This window comes from Drosophila elegans, unplaced genomic scaffold, assembly GCF_018152505.1.
Source record: "Drosophila elegans isolate 14027-0461.03 unplaced genomic scaffold, ASM1815250v1 contig_149, whole genome shotgun sequence".
Classification (NCBI taxonomy): domain Eukaryota; kingdom Metazoa; phylum Arthropoda; class Insecta; order Diptera; family Drosophilidae; genus Drosophila; species Drosophila elegans.
The window spans coordinates 3,786,118-3,800,662 of record NW_024545513.1 but is presented as its reverse complement, the minus strand read 5'-3'; the positions used below and the strand labels follow the sequence as shown (position 1 = coordinate 3,800,662).

Below are 14,545 nucleotides of genomic sequence, written 5' to 3'. Positions count from 1 at the left end.
GTCTAAAAGAAATCCCTAAAAAAGTTTTCCCATTTCCGAAGTTAAAAACATTCCAAGTCTTGTTTAACAATAGATTTGATTTATTTTCATATTTTGTTTTTTTTTTATAACAATTAGTAATGACTTGAATACACACACATCGTATGTTATCGTGATCGATACGGGATAATCACATTCAGGGCTAAATATGCTATGTATGTATTTAAATATTATACGTGTACATAAAGCAAATAACTTTCGTCTAGAACAATATCAGAATTTCCAATTTGGCGCCAACTCTTGGCTCTAACAAAAATTATTGTCATTTCTCCGCCAGGAGAATCTCAATTCAATAAAGATCAATATATGGTTTAACAAGTGGGTTAATTGCTAACTGGAAACGTGATCGTAGATATTATAGCTGCGCAGGACAGGGATACAATTCAGGGGGACTTAAAAGTTGTACACAGTTTATATATTTATATATTTCATATATAAAGCAGATTAAAGAAGCATTCAGTTATGACACAGTAACAAAGATAAAAAAAAAACAAATAGGGAGTTTTATATTTTAATCCTAAGCCGGAGGATCGACACTTTTAACACAGGGGTAGGGGGTTCGGGGGACGGGTGGTGGGCGTGGCGCAGGGAGACGTCTACTTGTACTTCTTCATGAAATCGGCGTGGAACACACGGAACTTCTCCATCATCAGCTTCAGCTTGTCCGTCTGCGGAAGAATCGTGCTGCGGAAATGCCAGGTGCCGGGCTTTTGGCCAAATCCGCTGCCAGGAACAATGCAAATGCCTGTGGAGGAGAAAGAACCCAAGAATTAGACACTGGTAAAGTAAAGGGCAATATTTACAATTACGGTCAAAAAAATAGTAGTAGTAGTAGTAATAGTACCTGTTTGAGTATTCAAGAATATTTATAATTGATAGTAATTTCTTAAATTTTACTTTTTAAGGTACTGTACTAAATGATTTTATAAAAATTTTAGGAAAATGAATTATAAAATCTCGTTCAACTGCACTTATTATTGAAATAAAAATGTTTTTAATACATGTTTCTTTTTAGAGTTAACTAAAAAAATAAATGTTTTTAAAAATCTATTTTATAAATGTCTTAATGTTTTATATATACCTATGTTAAATGCAGATTTGTATATTTCCCTTACTTAGTTTATGGTATTAGCTTCCAAACTAAAGAACTACTATTATTTTGACCGCGCAGCTGTATATGTTTATAAATGAAACTTACCGCTCGTCTCGAGCAGCTCAAATGCGTAGAAAACATCGGGGGCCATGCCCTTGGCCTTGGCGGCCTCGACGGCCTTGGGCGGGATCTCGATCTGGGGGAAGACGTACATGGCCCCCTGCACGGGATTCACCTTGTAGCCCTCGAAGCTGCTAAGCGTCTTGTGGACGAGCTCGGCCCGCTCCTTCAGGGCGGCGAGGATGCCGTCGCGCTCCTGCTTGAACAGCTCGTAGGAGGGCTCGCCGGGTTGGGGCGGATTGACCAGGGCACTGACCGCCACCTGGCCGGCGGTGGTGCTGCAGAGCGCCGCCGTTATCGACTTGGTCAGCATGGCCTTGACCTGGGGGTCCAGGTTGAGCACCTCCATGTAGCCGCCGCGAATGCCGCACTCGCCCAGGAAGCCCTTCGACGTGGACAGGAAGCTGCACAGCTCGAGGCTGCGGTACGGCTCGCCCATCTCGTAGGCCACCTTCTTGAACGACCAGAACTTGGAGTTCTTGTCGTACACGTTGTCCTGGTACACCTCGTCGGCCAGCAGCAGCACCTTGTTGTCGTGGGCGAACTTGATGATTTCCTCGATGTTCTCGCGGGTCAGCACCTGGCCGGTGGGATTGCCCGGATTGATCACGACCAGGGCACGTGGATTGCACGTCTTCTTGGCCTCGTCAAAGGAGCGCTGCAGCTCCTTCCTGCCCAGACTCCAGCCGGTCTCCTCTTCCAGGTAGTAGTCCACCTTGGTCATGCCGTACTCGGAGATGGTGGCCGAGTACAGGGGGTACTGCGGAATGGGCACCATCACTCCCGGAGCCTTGCCATCCACCTCGGAGCTGAAACAACCAACTGATTTAATTTGGATTCAACAAATAAACAGTCTATTTTATAAATTGTCTTATATAGTCTCAAGGCGAATAAATAAATAAGTAAAAATCAATCTTAAATCAATATATGAATCTATATAAAAATATCTGAAGAACAAGTTAATTTTGCTTTATAATAATTTAATTTTAGACCCACAAAGCTTTTTTTTCAAATGAAATCTCCATGCCTTATGTTAAAAGCATTTAAATGAACCACTTAAACCATCTCGGTACTATTAAAGACTTTGCCTTATTTCAATAATTTATTGATCTGTAAAACTAAAATAAACTTCCTAAGATACTTGCTGCCAAATATGACAGTTAAAGTTATTTACGATTTCTGTAGCTTTAAAACCATAAAATTAAATCTTAAACTTACAAAAACCATATTTTTGTAGCACAGTATTTAACCTATTTAAAAAAAAAAAAAAAAACTTGTATAGAATTCAACTATACCATAAAAATATTTATCTCTGCTACCTTCTTTCAGAAGTTTTGCATGCTTAAACTGAAGCACTTTTGCCCAAAAAAATAAAGAGATATATAGGCCATATCTCTGGCATTATATAATATGTACATAGCTCCAGAAAGGCAAGCCTTATCTACTGCAATAAAGAAATGTTTCCCGGAATTTGCGGCATACTTGATCATGGCGAGAATGCTCTTGATGCCGGGAGAAGCGCCGCCGGTGAGGTAGATGTTTTGCCAATCGCTGGCGATGCCGCCGTCCCGCTTCTCGATGTACTTGGCCACCTGGCGACGGACCACCTCCAGTCCGGCGGAGTCCGTATAGGAGCCCACCGACTGACCCTGGCAGCCGTCCAGAATGGCACAGGCGCGCTTCTTCACGTCCTCCGGGTAATCGGGTGAATCGAGCAGACGAGACTCAAAGGTCAGCGCCAGCAGCTAAACAAGTAAAATAAAATAACATCGATTAAATCTAAGAAGAAAGAAAACAAACGTCGGCAAGCCGAAGTTTATATACCCTTCCAGATTTCATAATGTCGTATTTCTTATACCGTTGACCGATTATAAAATTTTGTAAAGGTAAATTATTAATATATCTTGGATAATTTAATATATAATATCCAATATAATAGTTATTACTATTTGATCTTTCAATCCGTCTCGTTCCGACTAGAATAGACAGAAACTTCTGGGAAACTGAGAAACAAGATTGCGTAGTATCGGACAGATGGATATACGGACGGATAAGGCAACATAGACTGATCTAGAACACATACATATACTTTACAATGTCTCCTTCACTGCAAAGGTAAAAAAATCAATCAAAGGACTATCCAATCCAACTCACCTGTCGCAGGAAGGTCAATGGCTGCTGGCCCATGGCATGGCAATCTCCAATGTTGGCACGGATCACCTGGTCGAAGGGCTTCTTGGCACCCTGCAATCAAATTCATTCGAAACGGAAGGTAAATTACACATTGTTTACTATGTTGGTCTGTTGGTCGCCCGCAAATTGAATTATGATGGCGGATCAAATAAGCCTCTAATTTGTGGTTTTCACTATGCAAATTACTCTGAAGTGTAATTGTGGCCCTCTAATTGGACACACACAAACACTTTCAACCGCATGGAATATTTGCAATTGGGTCAGAGTAATCGATTGAGCTGAAATTCCAATTAATTTTGTATCACTCATGTGCCATCAAAGATTAAATTGTAGTGCTGGTGTATTCGGGATAGTTACTAAATGGAAATTAGAATCACCCATAATTGAAGAGAAAGAACTTAAACGCATAAAACATTTGAATCAACCCAAATTAATCAATGGATTAACAATTCCAATTAGTAGTTTATCACTAATGTGCCATCAAGAGTTAAGCAAATATTGTAGTTTTTTTTAGATTTTGGTTGAAGTTGGAAATAAAAATTAAAAAAATAAAGTCAGTTTTTGCTGATGCATAAATATGCCAACTATATAACTATCTGAATACCAGTTTTCGTGTTATTAGAATTAAGGAAATAATTTGTCTGAGTTATCATTTTTACTGTAAAATAAATTCGTTGCGGATACAAAAGCAAAAACTGTGTTAAAAAAAAAAAATTTATACAAATTATAAAATAGGATCTAGTGATTTTGTGAAGAAAAGGAGCTTTAGGTAATTTGGGTTATTTGCTATTAATTTATTTTCCTAGTTTTAAAAGTATCAATGTTGATTAAAGTGCAGTAGTTAAAATTGGATAAGAATTCAGAGAATACCCAGTACTATTCCTACTCCAAATCGGGTTCACTATACCCCCTATATGGGGTAGGGCACACAGTAATTTGCTGTTGGAAACTGTCAACTGTGTAAGTTTAACACACAGTTTGCCGGGCACATGCAAGTTGCATTCATTAAAGACCCCGTCGTCTCGGGTTCCATTTTACCACGCTAGAATGGTCAATTTGCTACATAATGTATTACAATGGAGGGACCTCGATATTGTGGGTTTTGCGGCTAAATAATGGAAATTGCGCCTTGTAAGCGAGCTTCATCGCTTCCAATTGACGTCATTGGGTATTTGGTGGTGTGTGTGTGTGACTGACAAAGTAGTTATTGGAAAATTAAGGAATTCACAAATTGAGCACAAGAGCATTCTTCGCAAAGTTCTCCCCGTGTAAACGTGTTCACACGGCCATCGCGCCACCTTATCGAATCTAGTTAATTATTTCTTTTTTCAATTTCGAAAATTACTGATAAAAGCGTTGCCAAGTCGAGGCAAATGGATTGCACCCACAATCATGTGTTTGTATCACACATGGAAATATCTATGGTATCAGGTTCTATCGCAATAAAGTGGACCTATTTGGCTAACAGAGGGGGAAATATTTTAACTAGACCAACTGCAAAGGTTTTAAACTAAGTTCACACTTAATGATCGATTTGAAACGTAGTTAAGGAGTTAGAATTATGTGGATATACCTACATACATTCATTGTAGTTGATCACCGCTGCATGTACTTCTAGAATTTTTTCAGATTCTCTCTTTTCTCATATTTTCTTGCTTATACCCTTCGAACATTTCGCACTTGAAATCGTTGTAAACAAACTTTTTGTGCTAAGTGCCAATATAATTGATAACTATATACATATGTATGTATACATATACTCGCACAGGTAGAGTCGTATAATTATAGCGGTCTTGTATACAGGCGTTGGCAACCCAGACATTATCGCTGAACGAGCCTAAATAATAATAATATGCTATAGCGATTAGGCTAGCGAGTTCTAATGTCAAATGGAAGTGTGCACAAACTGAAAATAAGTGTAAGGGGAAATATAGTTTAGCTTCCGAAGATAATAATTATTATGTGAATGATACATACATACAACACCTGAAATAATACATATTAGGATTTTCATACTTAAAATTGAAACTTTTTTTAAGAACAAAAGAAAGTTGAACCAATATATCTGATAAGAATGTCTGTTGCTGTCAGATGATGACTTTTTGGAATATTGCCAAAGTGCACAAGTGGAGGAATTTGATAAAACGCAGATGGAACACAACACACAAGATTCAGATTCAGTCGTGCGGATAAGGAAATCAATCGCAGCGGGAAACTGAGGGAAAATCAACTGGCTGTCAGTGGCATTAAAACACACAGAATGTGGAAAGTCAGCGGGGCCAACAATGGACTTAAATGCGATTTATATTCCTACATGAACGAGAAGTACATACGCCTGCGGGTCAGCAAAGGTCGAAGAGAAGAAAAAGGCGAAAGAAAACGTGTGTACAACATATTTCCCATAGCTCATGCGCATGTTGGGCCTTTGTTTTGATTTTTCACTTTCACACAGTGATAACAAAGAGTCCTCAGAATCCGACCCACCCACAATTTCCGCACTTATGTAAGCCAAGTTGAAGGTCGTTCAGTGAACTTAAATTGTGTCACGGTACTCCTCTACTTTAATTAGAGTCCAAGAGAGTCTAAGATACGTAATGTGGAATAATTACAAACATTCATAAGCAATTAAAACCATGACTCGTTAAGGAAAATGAGGGAAAAAAAACTCGGCTTTAAGATGACAATACGGGTAAGCTGCATTTGACGACCTCCTAGAGACACATCATTCACTCTAGAGAGCAATACTTAAAGTAATTACTTTATTGACTTGTTTACTTTGCCCCAAAAGTTTAATTTCCTTAACTCAAAGTTCACTTCTTAAATTTTCGGCATTTTATTTGCAGCCATTTAAGGAATATATTTCGTTTTAGATAAGTTTCGATAATTATATGGCCGGCAGATTAAAATTGCCCAGGTCTTTTTGGATTACTTTCGAAAGCTTCGCAACCTTTTTTTGTAGAAAATATAGAGCATTTGTAGTTAAATAAAGATATTGTTTCTATGAACAAGAAAAAACCTTGACAATTTTGTTGCCTTAAGTGCCTTAAATAGTGAATAACAAAATAAAATGATTTATTTAAAGTCGTTGTCTTATTGCTAAATCAAAGTATAAGAGAAAAATAAAGAAAATCAAGATCTATATTTATTTGAAGAGGTGAACGACGAATGACCAACGAATTTTGTAATGTTTTTGTTTACTTTTGTGTTGCTTACGGAAATAATAAAACCTTTGGAATGACTGCTATTTCTTCTCAGAAGGGGTTTAAAAATGTTCTCTTAAGCTACTCGTGACAAATATAATACTATTTCACGAACCAATAGAATATTTACTTTCTGTAACCATTCTACATGTGTTTCTCATACTATTTTTTTAGCAAGACTTTAATTACTTATTTTCGTGGTAGATTTTCTAACAGGTGTCCTTGAAAGGGAGGGAATACGAGGTAAATGATTTGGCGTGGCGGTCTCGCCCATTCGAGCGTAAAACAAATGAATAAAAAAGGGCGGCAAAGCGAGGCGGCACAACACATCCAAAACAAACACAGACACTGGCACAAATGCTTATATATAAAGATATAGCGTGCTTAGACATTAAAATGCGGGCTTTGAGTTGCTATCAAATTGGGGGAACCAAAGGGGAATAAAACGCTGGATAATGGCGTCGCATTTAGCGCTTTGTTTGGCATTACAAGGGAACTACTTTTGATTCACTTTTGGATTACTTTTGATCACGTTTGGAACTCACCTTTTCCAGTTCCTTTTCGATTTCTCCAGCGCGAATAACCAAAGGACCGCGAACCGCATATTCCATGGCAATAAAGTTGGGATTTATGTTATCCAGCTTCAGTGATTTCGACGACGACGGCATTTTCTGGCTGGTTGAGAACGAACTAAAAAAAATTCGGATTCAAAATTAAAGCACTTAATATTTTTTTTTAGCGAGCGAATTTTGTTTAGCGAGCGACTAACGGGAGAAGTGAATAAACATTAGTGCCCAACATCGACGAAACGATTTTTTAAAAAGGTTTCATCGATGTTTGGCGGGGCAATATCGATGTTTTTCCATCTCTACTCTGCTTTCCCACTGCTGCAGCGCTGCCCCCTTACAACATTCCTCTGTTAAATCATCGTTTGTTAGGAAAATATCTTAAATACAAAATAGGAAAGTTAACAAAACACCTACTAACCGGCGGACTTCTAACGGTTGAATGAAATTGCCGCTTTTGCCGTGTCGCTGTTGCGTCGCTGCCGCTGCTGCCGACGTCGACGTCGCCGCTTTCGCCGCACGGCGACTGCCATTGTTGCTATTGTTTTGCAGGAACGATTTCCAGCGGCGAATCACATATTGTTGCTGCTGACGTTGCTGTTGTTGCTGCAAGGCGGCTGAAACTGTCGCCGCAGCGGGCTTAATTAGCATTCGGCTCATTATTTCTGCAAAAATTTTAAATAAAATTCAGTCAGTAAATAAGTTATTAAAACAGCCAGCGCTTAAATGGCAAAACATAAGCACACTAAAAAGTGGAAGAGGAAGCTGGAGAAGAACTGAGGGTGTGCGCGTGTATAAGAGTCGAGCTCACAATTATAAGGGCGGCGAATTCGGTGGAACAGCTGTTATCACAACACCGTCAGAAAATTCAGTATAAATATCAAGAAACATTCAAGTAAGCAAGTGAAAAAAATGGATTTTTTTTTTTTTTAAGTGAATTTATTTAAATAAGAAAAAAAAAAATATATGTCTTCATAGAAGAGCATCTGCAACAATATAGACATTTCAGTATAATAAATACGATTTTAGTACAAATTAAAAAACCACATCAATATTTATCGAGTAAAATATGGCTATCAGGCCCATTTATTTATCAAAATTCATAAAATTGATAAACTTATATAAGTTTTTCTTTTTGTGCAATACCTTTGGGTCTTATCATTGTGTGAAGCCAATTATCAGTAACATTTTAGGGCTAATCAATGGGCTATATTTTATTTATTGGAGTTTTGATTATACATGTATGTTTTTAAAGCTAGAGAGTATATATTTACGACTGCTGGAAATTTAACATTTCAATTCTGAGCTGAGTGGGCATTTAGTTGGTAGGCAAACCCAGTTGCTGCACTTGGGCGCGATCTTTTGAAATGCAGCTAAACATATCTTATTTGAATTTGAAAAAAATCTATTTTAATTGCCAATTAAATTTGACTCATTTTACAAACATCTAGTAATAAAACAATTGCATCGAAAGTAAGTAAAAAATAATATTATTCTTTTCCAATAAAAAAATGACTTTTAACAAACATATCTTTCTTTTTTGTTGATATATACATAAATTTGAAATCATATCATTACAAAACCAGATATTTCTTTTCACTTTTAAATAAAACTTTAAACTTTTAAAATATTAAGTTCTTATTTATGTATTTGATTTAAAATTAAAAATAAAATGTGTTATTGTAATAGGTTTTTTAATAACAATAACTTTACGGTACTATTTAAAAAAAAAAACACCTTATCGCTGTGGAAGTTTTTTCAGAGGCAAGTCAACGGATTTTTTGGCTATTTACTCTGGCATTATGTATATGATTTAATAGCTCAATTTCTCCATAAAATCAGACGGGACTCATTGGTTGCCCCTATCAGTCAAGCGTACTTTTGACTTTGAGCTAAATTAGCCGAGCTTATCAGTGACGTCCCAGTCGCAGCTTACGATTCCTCATCTTTCAATTTAATATGTATAATAATTTTCACGTTTCAAAATGTTTGCACTTTGGGGCGCTTATTGCGTAATGCAAAAATATAACAAAAGATGGACAAAGAATCTTTTAGAAACATGACAATGACCAGAAATCGCTTACCTCAACCTCAACCTCAACACTCTATTTTTTTTCGCACTCAAATCAAGCGTCAATCAGCCGCATATTGTTTGCTTTCTTTTTAGCGACAGCGAATTTTTAGAAATTAAAAACGTACTAAATGGCCCGAAAAACATATGCTGTTCTATATATATATATATTGGTGGTATATAAAAACAAATTTGTTTATTCAAGTCCAAGCCAAACTCGTTGGTAAGTCGTTTTGTTCGATTTCTTTAAACCGGTTGCGGATTTACTGGAATAGAAGACAAGGGAAAGAAAAAAGAGGGAGTGTAGTCCAATTTTGCGATCGAAAGAGGTGGACAAACATTTGAACAGACATCACCGACTAAGTTCTACCGTAAATACTCGTTTACTTTTAATATACTATCTAATTTATATACAACAAATTAGATAACTTTCTAAATAATATCTTATTATGGTATATTTTACGAAAGAACTATTAACTATCTTGAACATTTATAACCCAAAATAATATTTGAAAGCTTATATTGTTGCTTATTTTCGGCAATATTAAGTTATTGAAAAGAATAAAGTAGAATTAAATTGGTCTATTAAAAAAAATGTTCTAAACAGTTTAACAGTCGTTTTTAAAGTAAAAAGGGTTAAACCACGTATATTTATCTTCAATTAAGTTTTAAATGACTTTTTTTTTTGTGCGTACAAAACATTTGAGAATCACTGTTCATCGCCATAGGTTTGAACTGTACCCCTTTTGTTTGTGATTTGTTTTGACAACAAACTGCCTTATGCAACAAGCTTTAAAACAAAAAAAAACTATATTATGTGGACTTGGCGCACTTTGCTCCATGGTTTAACCCCCTGTTCCGCACTTTTAACCCCCCGCATTGTGGATTATCAGACATCCCAACTGGATAAGATAGTAAAGATAAGGATTCCAATTAGAAACACTGGCCATCCGGATGAAGTCGTTTCCAACCGACGAGAACAAGTGAATTATATTGTAACTCGATTGACACGTAGCAAACAAAATAACAAAAGTATATATAATTGATGGTTGGGGTGGGGGGTTGTATTGTTAAGTGCTAATTGGCTCGCTAAACAGCTGTTAACGCCGCACAAATTGGTAAAAGAAAAACGCGGCACGCAATTCAATTAAGAAACACGCAAAACGATAAACAAAATCAGAGTACTACTCTGTACATTCCTTTTTTTCTGGGCGCACAAATTACTTTCACTGTCACTTCCTCGGCGCTCCCAATTAGAATTTCTCGGCCACGGTGCTTATATATATACACACAAAGGCATTTATATATATATTTATGTAGTTCAAGAGCGTAAAATCGATTTTTCGCTGCACTTTTTTATGGGTTCACCTTGGTGGGCGCTATCTAAGTGGGCGTGGCGATTATCTAACGGCGTTTGTTGTGATCCCAAAGAAACTTGCATAAACTTATTAATAAACATATATACCTAATAAATCTGTGTGTGTGTGTGTGTATGCGTATGCGAGCGAATTCCAATCAGAAACGAATCGGAAAATTTAAGCTGCTTGGCCGTTAGCCGCAATTAAACAACTGAATTGAAACTGAAATCGAAACCGAAGTGCTGGCAATATTTTCAGTTGTTGTTTTCAGTTGATGTACCGACTAGATGTTTTTCTTATTGTTGCACCGCGCGGAAACGGCGTGTGGCGAAGTCACGATGAAGCGGTCAGCGATTAGATTTTAAAAATATCACGTCTGCAGCCCTGGCGCCTTGGGGGCTTTCGATAGACCGCGATAGATCGCTTGATGACCGTATTTGCCGTTCTGGAAAGCTCTCAAGATTTTTTGAAAAATAACGGACTTATTTCCTTGAATATTTTCCCTAAAGACTGCCATAGCGGAAATTACACATTTTTGGGCAGATTTAACAATGCAGAAATGTTAATTATTTCAATTATTTTTTTCAGAAATAATATTAATGTGTTGTTTTGACAAACCCCTATTTTTTAACATCACTGTCGTCCTTTTTAATAAAAAAAGATAATTGTAATGTAAATCCAAAAATGTATTCCAAAGTTTTGTCCCAGAGTTAGGTGTCCATTAAAGCAGGGTCCACGGATTCCAGGTGTTAATTTTGCATCTCCGATTTTCCCAATTTCCAAGGTGTTTTTGTTTGTAAAGTGTCGATCCTGGTCTGAATTATTTAAAACAAATTTCTATACTTTTAAACTAAGGCATACTTTGGTCTTCAAAAATGTTTTTCTCTGGAGTCTAATACGTTTTTGTCAAATAAAAATGTAGTTAGTTTTTATATTTTTGGATAATGGAATTGATTTAAAAGAATAAAAATACTAGGCTTTTAATTCAAAACATTTTCCATTGTTTTATTTCACTCGAAACTTATGGGGCTAGTCAAAAAAAATGTCGTCTTATTCTAGGGCTATGTACAGAGTGTATTTTAGATGGAGGAGGATAGAATGATGGATATACCCTCTTGAGCTCTTGAACCTTGGCTACGTGCTGATGCCCATGATGGATTCGATGGAGAAGCTCAGCTTGGGCTTCTTTTCGGTGGCGGCTGCGGAGGCAAAGGGTGTGTTCATAGAGGCATGTGCATACGTGGGCGGATTCGAGGGCGGGATCGTCGGTGGCATCGGGTGATATATGGGCTGCTCGTGATGAACCGCTGCCGCGGCAACGGTGGCGAAGTACAAAGCGTTCCCGCCCAGCGTCGCCTCCATGGCATAATTCAGTTCCGGATCGGCGAACGCTCGTCGTTTGCGCATGCGCTCCATCAATGGTGAGCTGAACGTGGGAAATCGCTGTTTGTACTCTAAAAAAAAGGGAAAAAATAGTCCAAAATTAGTACACTGGTAAAATAGTAGTAAATCCTAGTATTTCATAGTCAAGTTAAATATATTTCGTTTTCAATTATATAAAAATTGATTCGAAACAGGTTTTATATATAAAAATGTAATTAAAAATTGAATCCATATTAAATTGAAATGTAATGCATATTAAATAAATAATATATTCCACATCAAAGCAAATCTTTTAATATTAAATCATGTCGTTTTATGTGCATTGCATTTTATATTATGATTTTGTATATAATTGATATATTGTATATTGTATATACTCTTCCATTCTTTTTATCAGTGTAACAGTTACAGGGATGGGCGTTATCACTACAAATTGCCGCGATTCGTTCGAGATTGGACCCATTAACATTGAGTAATCCGAGACACGCGTCGCGTTCCCAGACAGTCTGGCACCTATCGTTGAGGATCGGAATCGGGATTTGGGATTCGGGATCGCCACTTATTCGGAAACCAGATGGAAAACCCAAAGAAGTCAATTGCTGTTGCCACATTTTCATTTCTTTACCCGAAGAGGTTTTTCCGTTTTTGGTCACGTATCAGTTTACCGAATGCGACGAATGCGACGAATGCGACTCCCTCAAGTGATTGGAAAATGTGCGTACACACACATTTCGAGGCATCCGATTTCAATTGTTTTTCGTCAGTCGTCGAATAATTGCTATTGCTATTGTTATTGTTGCCAGTGTTGTTGTGCATCAGCATCAGTCATAGTCATTTCCTGTCCACGTCTACGGACGAGATCCAAAACCAAGATCTCCGATTACGGACGGGCCAGACAGTCTGGCACCGCATGGACAACCAGAGAAAAGTCGGGGGAGTAGGGGCTGTAGTTATCATTTCAGCTGGACCATCTACTTTACTACTTTTTTAATGATCCATTTAAAAAAAAATTTAGTTTTAAATTTAAATATTTTTAACCAAATATCAAGGTTGTAATTGAGGACATTTTTTTATTTAAATGAATGAATTGGAAAATAATAAAATAAAAAAATAAGTCTTTTATGGGGAAGTTTGAGGGTTAGAGTTGGGGATTCTTGGCGTCTTAATTTAAGTTTATGTCAACTAACCTTCCATAGCGGCCGTTATGTGGAGCGTTGACTGTTGCAAACTGCGCAATCGTTGCTTGTAGATCCTCTTTTGAGCCATCAGAGCTTGTCGGGTGGCGGAGGAGGATGCGGATGCGGATGCGGAGGATAGACGAGCGGATGGCGGCGGTGATGTGGAGCTGATTGAATCCTCGCCCTCGCTGCTGGAGGCGGTGCCCACTGCGGCGGCCAGTCCCGATTTCTCGCATTTTGAAGCGGAGCAGGTGGTGGCCCCCAAGGCTCCCAAAGCCTCCATGGTCTGTTGGCGTCGCAGGGCCACCTGGGCGGCCATCACACGCTGGCGATCCACCACCAGCTGGCAATTGGGGCAGCAGCACTCGCGCCATCGGCACAGCCGCTTGTGACCTTTGACACAGGAAATGACGCCGTGATTGCGACACCTGGCGCACTTGGGTGTCCTCAAAAGCCTTCGTTCCCGCTGACTAGAACTAGTACTAGTTCTAGTACTATTACTAGCACCGCCAGCACCTTTACTAACACTTATGTCCTTGCTCATCCTGACTCGCCGATCGACTGAAAAGGATGCGGACCGGGGCGCGAACATTTAAGCACTGAAACTGAAACTGGACGACGGGCCAACAGCTAACAGCCATCAACCGCAGCTACTTGTCGCCGTCAGACAGTCTGGCAGCGTCAAGTGGTCTCAGTCGGGGCTTCAGTCGGGGGATCCTAAATATACGAGCTATATGAGATATACAAGATATTCGAGGTATACGTACGGGATACGTATCGGTCCCTCGCTTGCCATTGGCTGCTAATCGCTGGCTCTAAATTTAGACGACCCAATCGCCGCACAGATGTCTCGCATCAGCATCCGAAAGATACATTCTGCTACAGGACTAAGTACCTAAACTCAACCAACATTGTATAAATTCTAAAGGAGTTGCTTTGGATTAATAGTATAATATAATATATAAATATTATATTATAAAAAAACAACCTTTTGAGTGCTTAATATTCCTATATTTTAGGTAATATTATCATCTAATAGTGATAAAACTCTTTTCTGAATTTATTTTATTTATTTTTTCTTTTTCTTTAGCTGTTACTGCAGTTTTATAAATTTTCCTGTTTTGTTTTTTTTTTTACTCATCTTATTTTTTAATAGATATTCATTTCAAGATAAAGCTACCTGAAAATCCGTATGAAATGGGCTTAATATTCTCTGATCGGGGTGGTTCGATTTAAAGATGTTTGACTGTACTTTTCCCATCCGCATATCTTTGTTTGGACTCTGTATTTCGTCAAAGTGCATATTGATTTCTGGATGTCTTCCATTAATATCTTTATTCGTTT

General features: G+C 38.0%; 2 protein-coding genes across 3 annotated transcripts; both read right to left on the bottom strand.

The window, feature by feature from the left end:
- Nucleotides 1-432: 432 nt before the first annotated feature.
- On the bottom strand, nt 433-11,289 carry LOC108136228 (alanine aminotransferase 1). 2 transcript variants are annotated; one of them, XM_017257250.2, is made up of 7 exons: nt 11,259-11,289; nt 7,633-7,876; nt 7,191-7,335; nt 3,407-3,496; nt 2,735-2,997; nt 1,238-2,061; nt 433-784 (listed from the first exon to the last, which is right to left on the bottom strand). In XM_017257250.2, the coding sequence occupies exons 1-7, from the start codon at nt 11,272-11,274 to the stop codon at nt 636-638; spliced, it is 1,731 nt and encodes a 576-aa protein (XP_017112739.1). In that variant the 5' UTR covers nt 11,275-11,289; the 3' UTR covers nt 433-635. The 2 variants fall into 2 exon arrangements, with proteins under 2 accessions (XP_017112739.1, XP_017112740.1); XM_017257251.2 differs by lacking the exon at nt 11,259-11,289 and adding an exon at nt 10,748-10,972.
- Nucleotides 11,290-11,678: 389 nt separating this feature from the next.
- LOC108136230 lies at nt 11,679-14,504 on the bottom strand. Its single transcript, XM_017257254.2, is given in 6 exon segments — nt 11,679-12,094; nt 13,211-13,763; nt 13,765-13,804; nt 13,843-13,911; nt 13,913-14,016; nt 14,454-14,504. Coding segments are annotated over 6 exon segments (1,137 nt in total). The 3' UTR covers nt 11,679-11,774.
- Between the last annotated feature and the right edge of the window lie 41 nt (nt 14,505-14,545).

Excerpts from the sequence above, each read along its gene's own strand:
- LOC108136228 (XM_017257250.2), bottom strand. Across the intron at positions 2,062-2,734 it reads AGCATTCTCGCCATGATCAA|CTCCGAGGTGGATGGCAAGG; the intron begins GTATGCCGCAAA and ends TGGTTGTTTCAG. Across the intron at positions 785-1,237 it reads TGAGCTGCTCGAGACGAGCG|GCATTTGCATTGTTCCTGGC; the intron begins GTAAGTTTCATT and ends TCTCCTCCACAG.